The sequence below is a fragment of the Garra rufa genome, chromosome 16 (genome assembly GCF_049309525.1).
Source record: "Garra rufa chromosome 16, GarRuf1.0, whole genome shotgun sequence".
In the NCBI taxonomy this organism is placed as follows: Eukaryota; Metazoa; Chordata; class Actinopteri; order Cypriniformes; family Cyprinidae; genus Garra; species Garra rufa.
Window position 1 is genome coordinate 4964205 of NC_133376.1, and position 6000 is coordinate 4970204.

The 6000-nt window shown below is 35.1% G+C and overlaps 1 protein-coding gene across 1 annotated transcript in view; it reads left to right on the top strand.

The window, feature by feature from the left end:
• The window catches only part of mgat4b (alpha-1,3-mannosyl-glycoprotein 4-beta-N-acetylglucosaminyltransferase B), a 225721-nt gene that overhangs the window by 193981 nt on the left and 25740 nt on the right, over positions 1 to 6000 (top strand). Inside the window, exons 9-10 of the mRNA XM_073820494.1 lie at positions 1566 to 1696; positions 5044 to 5151. Coding sequence (XP_073676595.1) covers positions 1566 to 1696; positions 5044 to 5151 — 239 coding nt within the window. The remainder of the gene's footprint in view (positions 1 to 1565; positions 1697 to 5043; positions 5152 to 6000) is intronic.

Sequence of the window (6000 nt, forward strand, 5' to 3'; positions counted from 1 at the left end):
AAGTTTTCCGCAAAAAACAATTCATTACGACTGAAGAGAGAAAGACACAAACATCTTGGATGACAAGGGGCTGAGTAAATTATATGTACGTTATATAATATTTAACTTCTCCTTAAATATTATTATGCTTGGAAAATTATTTTTGCATTACAATACATTCCTGAAATCTGAAATGAATGAAGAAGAATGCCTTGAAATTCTATAATTTAATAGAATTTAAACTTGCAGAAAACCCATTGTTGTTTTATTTATTTAATGTTGTCCTATTCTTTTATTCCATACATGGTAACTTTCTACTGTTCAATAAAGTTCTTGCATTAAAATATGTTTTGGTAGCACCTCAGAAACATACACTGACCAAAATTATAAACGGAACACTTTTGTTTTTGCCCACATTTTTCATGAGCTGAACTCAAAGATCTAAAACTTTTTCTATGAACGCAAAAGTCCTATTTATTGTTCACAAATCTGTCTAAATCTGTGTTGGTGAGCACTTCTCCTTTGCCGAGATAATCCATCCACCTCACAGGTGTGGCATATAAAGATGCTGATTAGACAGCATGATTATTGCACAGGTGTGGCCACAATAAAAGGCCACTCTAAAATGTGCAGTTTTACTGTATTGGGGGGGGTCCGAAAACCAGTCAGTATCTGGTGTGACCACCATTTGCCTCACACAGTGCAACACATCTCTTTTGCATAGAGTTGATCAGGTTGTTGATTGTGGCCTGTGGAATGTTGGTCCACTCCTCTTCAATGGCTGTGCAAAGTTGCTGGATATTGGCGGGAACTGGAACATGCTGTTGTATTCACCGATCCAGAGCATAACAAACATGCTCAATGGGTGACAAGCCCGCTGAGTATGCTGGCCATGCAAGAACTGGGATGTTTTCAGCTTCCAGGTATTGTGTACAGATCCTTGCAACATGGGACCGTGCATTATCATGCTGCAACATGAGGTGATGGTCATGGATGAATGGCACAACAATGGGCCTCAGGATCTCGTCAGGTATCTCTGTGCATTCAAAATGCCATCAAGAAAATGCACCTTGGTTCGTTGTCCATAACATACGCCTGCCCGTACCATAACCCCACCGCCACCATGGGCCATCCACAATGTTGACATCAGCAAACCTCACATCCACAAAACAGCATACATGCTGTCTGCTATCTGCCCGGTACAGTGAAAACCGGGATCCTTTCTCCTGAATCTGATCTAATTTCATCGTATGAAATGTTTTAGCAAAAATGTTATAATTTATGTAGAACATCTAAGGTTATTTGCTGCACCACCTTAGTAAAAGAGCCTTGAATCGTTAATATGAAAATGTAATTACTCTCAGAGCGCCCTTTGCTTTGGATTTCATTAAATGTTTTTTGCCCTTCATCGTTCCTCCCTTGAGTTCCTTGTTTAAATCGTTGTTGAAAGCGTAAATCTGCCTGAGTTTTGATTTTTCGCTGCAGTCCAGCATGCCCACGAAACCTCCCTCAGGGGTGAACGTGTATCAGCTGATGTTATTAGTCTCGTTTGGTTGATAGTCATGAATCTGCTTTGCTCGTTTCAGGTAAAATGTTCAAGTCATTAGACTTGCCGCTGATCGTGGAGTTTATGCTGATGTTCTACAAAGACAAGCCCATTGATTGGCTGTTGGACCACATCATGTGGGTGAAGGTTTGCAATCCAGAAAAAGATGCGGTAAGAATTATACATCTCTCTTTTTCTATTGTTATTCTTCTTATTTTATTTTTTGCTTGTTCATTATATGAATTGTTATTTTTGTGCCTCTCCTTAACTTATATGTAAAGATTTTAATAATTATTAGCCAATGCAAGTCACGGCTATGTGTTGTTGTAGGTGTTTCTCTTTGAGATATTAGTAAAATGCATATTTTTACCACTATTATAGCACCATGTGAACACACAAATCATGCACCGAGTTAAAAATTATTGCAATTTCTTCATCATCCTTTCAGGAAGTGAAGTCTACAAGAACAAATAATGTCCATTCTGATAGACATTTGATAGAAATTTGTGACCATTTTATTGTGGTGTTCCAATAGCAATTATATAGGAATATCAGCAATAAATTATCTTTCTAATGACTCCCTTGAAGTATTATGATCTTGAGGGACGAGGAAAGTGTGTTTGACTGGACAGTAAAACTGTCAACACAGTTGCTGTTTATAACACTTTCCAACATTTATGCATGGTAGAAGTTAACAAATTTTAGAAAGAAGTTAACTAATATAATGTATTAATCTTCCAAAATAGCATAAAAAAATCCCTTTAATTCAAAGTGTGAACTTAGGTAATAATAGTTCATCAAAAAAAAAAACATAATTTGCTCACCATCATGTTGCTCCAAACCCATAAGACTTTTGTTCATCTTTGAAACACAAATGAAGATATTTTTAATGAAACCTGAGAGATTTCTGTCTCTCCTTTAAAGGTCCAAAACTTTCACATTTCAACAAAAAAAAGAAGAAGAAAAACAAAACGACTGTAAAAGTAATTAATATGAAGAGAAATGGTTGCTTTATAATCATCATTGATCATCACACATAAATAGAGAACATCAAATGTGACCCTGGACCACACAACCAGTCATAAGGATCAATTTTTTGAAATTGAGATTTATACATCATCTGAATAAATAGGGTTTCCATTGATGTGTTGTTTGTTAGAGATACAACTATTTGAAAATCTGGAATCTGAAAAAAAAATCTAAATATTGACAAAACTTTTAGCAATGCATATTACTAATCAAAAATTTATTTTGGATATATTTACGGTAGAAAATGTACAAAATATCTTCATGGAACATGATCTTTAGTTAATATCCTAATGATTTTTGGCATAAAAGGAAAATCAATTATTTTGATCCATACAATGTATTTTTGGTTAATGCTACAAATATACCCGTTCTACTTAAGACTGGTTTGTGGTCCAGGGTCACATCTATGGTAGACGAAAGTTTAAATGTGTTTGCTTGATGCTCAGGATTTAATGTCTTCATGAACTTTTTGATGCTCTAAGTTTTTGGTATACGTCATTGGAGGGACAGAAATCTCTTTTTCTTTCTCTTTTTAAATCGGTTTTCATTTGTTGTTTCAAAGATGAATGAAACTTCTGGGTTTGGAATAAAATAAGAGCAGGGATTAAAATTAACACCTGCCACCCCACCAAATGTGGGTAAAAAGCAAATGTGGTGGGTAACAGTCAAATTACTAGTCGATTTGGCGGGTTGCTTTTCACAAATAATGTTCACTCATTAATTTTTGGGGCGAGTTCATTTAAGCCAAATCTGTGCAGATTTAGCACTAATACTGAACTCGTGAGACATATATTGTGCATAATCTGCACATAGCTAGCATACTTGTATTTTGAGTGGTGCGACAAAATACAATAGAACCTATTGTGATCAGTGATGCTGTCTACACTAGATTAGGAGCAACACAACAAATCCCCGACAGTAAACTGATGCCTTACTCTGACTTATTTATGTGTTGTTTTTGTTGTTGTTTTTTAATAGAATATTATTCATAATTCTTAATAGAAGTTATGAATGGCCAGTCAAAAACAAAAACGTGTTTGTGCCTTGACTCATTCAGTTGCTCACACCAGCTCTGCTGTCTAAAGTAGGGGTCTGCAATGTGACGATTTTTGGATTGTGGACGATAAAAATGTCTCCACAATCTGCTTTTGGAGAAATATCGTAGTATTGTGCTAATCTGTCAGCTGTTCTGGCACCTCCGTCTCAATATACTGTACAATGTGGCATACATTCACAGCAGTTTTACCTCAGCCGTAGAGTTACACGCACAGGACACTGCACTTACTCACAGTCACTAAAGTACATTATTTGCTTTAAAGTCTTGCCGGTTAAACATATCATATGCGTGCTGTTCTGACATTTTCCAGAGCGCCTACAAAAAAACCTGTCAACTAGCGCCTAATTACTGAACTAAGTTATGTATCACGTCTGATTATATACTGTCAAAACACACAAGGTTTACATATAAACACAGTTGGTTATGTCTAAAGTGAAAGTAAACGATTGAGAGAAAAACGGATGCTTGCCTGTATATTAGATGCGTGCAGCTCTTAAAGGGACATCAGACTAATTGTACTAAACATTGTCATTAAAGGGATAGTTCCCCACAAATTTGTAATTCTGTCATTATTTACTCACTTACATGTTGTCCCAAACTTGTATACATTTATTTCTTGTGCTAAACACAAAAATATATATATTTTGAAGAATGTGGGTAACCAAACAGTATCTGGTCCCCACTGAATTTAATAATAGAAATGATCAAATAGATAAAGTTCAACAGAAAAAAGAAACTCATTCATGTTTAAAACAACCTGAGAGTGAGTAAATGATGGTATAAAAATAAAACACTATGACCGAATTAACAGACAGATGACAGAATTTTCATTTTTGGGTGAATTATTCTTTTAATGTTAATAAACAACAAAAAACAAAGTGAAAAATTACTCACTCCTTTTGACTGAACAAGTTTAATACAGTTGCTTTAATAAGAATCAATGTACAATTGATGTATAGTGTATAAGTATATAGTTGCACTTATTTGACTAATATTTGTTGGTTGAATTTATTGAATGCTACTGCTAAATACACCTTTACTGTACCTGAAAAATAAAGCACTGTTTGTTTTATTTGTATTATGTTTATTTGTAATGCGGTTTTACAAAATACTAAAACCTACATGAAAAAGTTATAAAATATAAAATATTTTTGTCATATTGCCCACCCCTAGTCTAAAGGTGTCTGAAGAAAATGTGTATGCCCCATAGAGATTTATCTAATAAAAAAGTTGATTGTGGTTTAATAAAAAATGGTCAGATGTTAATGTGTCTCCAGTTTCTACTATTTCTTTCTAAATGTTTTGAATGTGTATTTTTAAGTGTGTATGTGGCCAGAATGATCATTGGATAATTTGTTTCTGATGTGAGACTTCTGTTCAGAGTGTATGTAGTTGTTATATAATGTATAGAAATGTTCTTTGTGTCCCACAGAAACATTGTGACAGGCAGAAAGCAAACCTACGCATCCGCTTTAAACCGTCTCTCTTCCAGCACGTTGGAACACACTCTTCCCTTGCTGGAAAGATACAGAAACTCAAGGTGATCTTTTACCAAATGTATTTGTTTATGTGTGAGGTGTTTTTTATATATATATATATATATATATATATATATATATATATATATATATATATATATATATATATATATATATATAATCATTTTACACATTTGTAACCCGCCAGCAGAGTAGTCTGCCTCAGGACTATGTTCATTTCTCTTCAGATTGTCCAAATTGCAAAGCACAGTACCCAGAAGGCAGCTGATAATGGCTCATATCCTAATAAATCAGCATGTGTCCCCTGCTCTGTCTTTATTCCCTCCAAATGAAGAGCGCTAGGAATTGCCATGGCGATGAGTGTTCGTATGACCCGCGAGTTCTATGTCGTATTGATTTTTGTTCTCGGTTGGCGAGCTGGTGAATACATCTGACGGTCCATTTCCTGAGGGCCCTGCTCACTGCATTCTTCTCCTTACGTTTATCATAATACCTGCCTCAGTCACTACTACTATTCTTCATCCCTAGTCATTCATTTTTTAGACTTATTTTGTTTATGTTTTTCAAATCAACCTTTGGCATGTGTTGGCACTGTTTAGTTTTTAATTTAGTTTTTAAAAACCAAGCGGCCAGCGGCAATGAGTTGAGCATGTTTGATCAATTTAGCCTTCTCAAATCAACACGACTTGCCTAAAATAAAACCTATAGACATAAAACACTTGGTGCATCTCACAATATTAATTTCAACATTTAACCTAGATAAGTGTGCACTGTTAGATGCATATCCACTCATTTTGTTTGGAGAGTGGAAGCTAAAGCGCACTTTGCAGGACATGGAAGCTGGCGTTTTTTTTCTTAATAACAGTGGAAACCTAAAATACGCCATCATT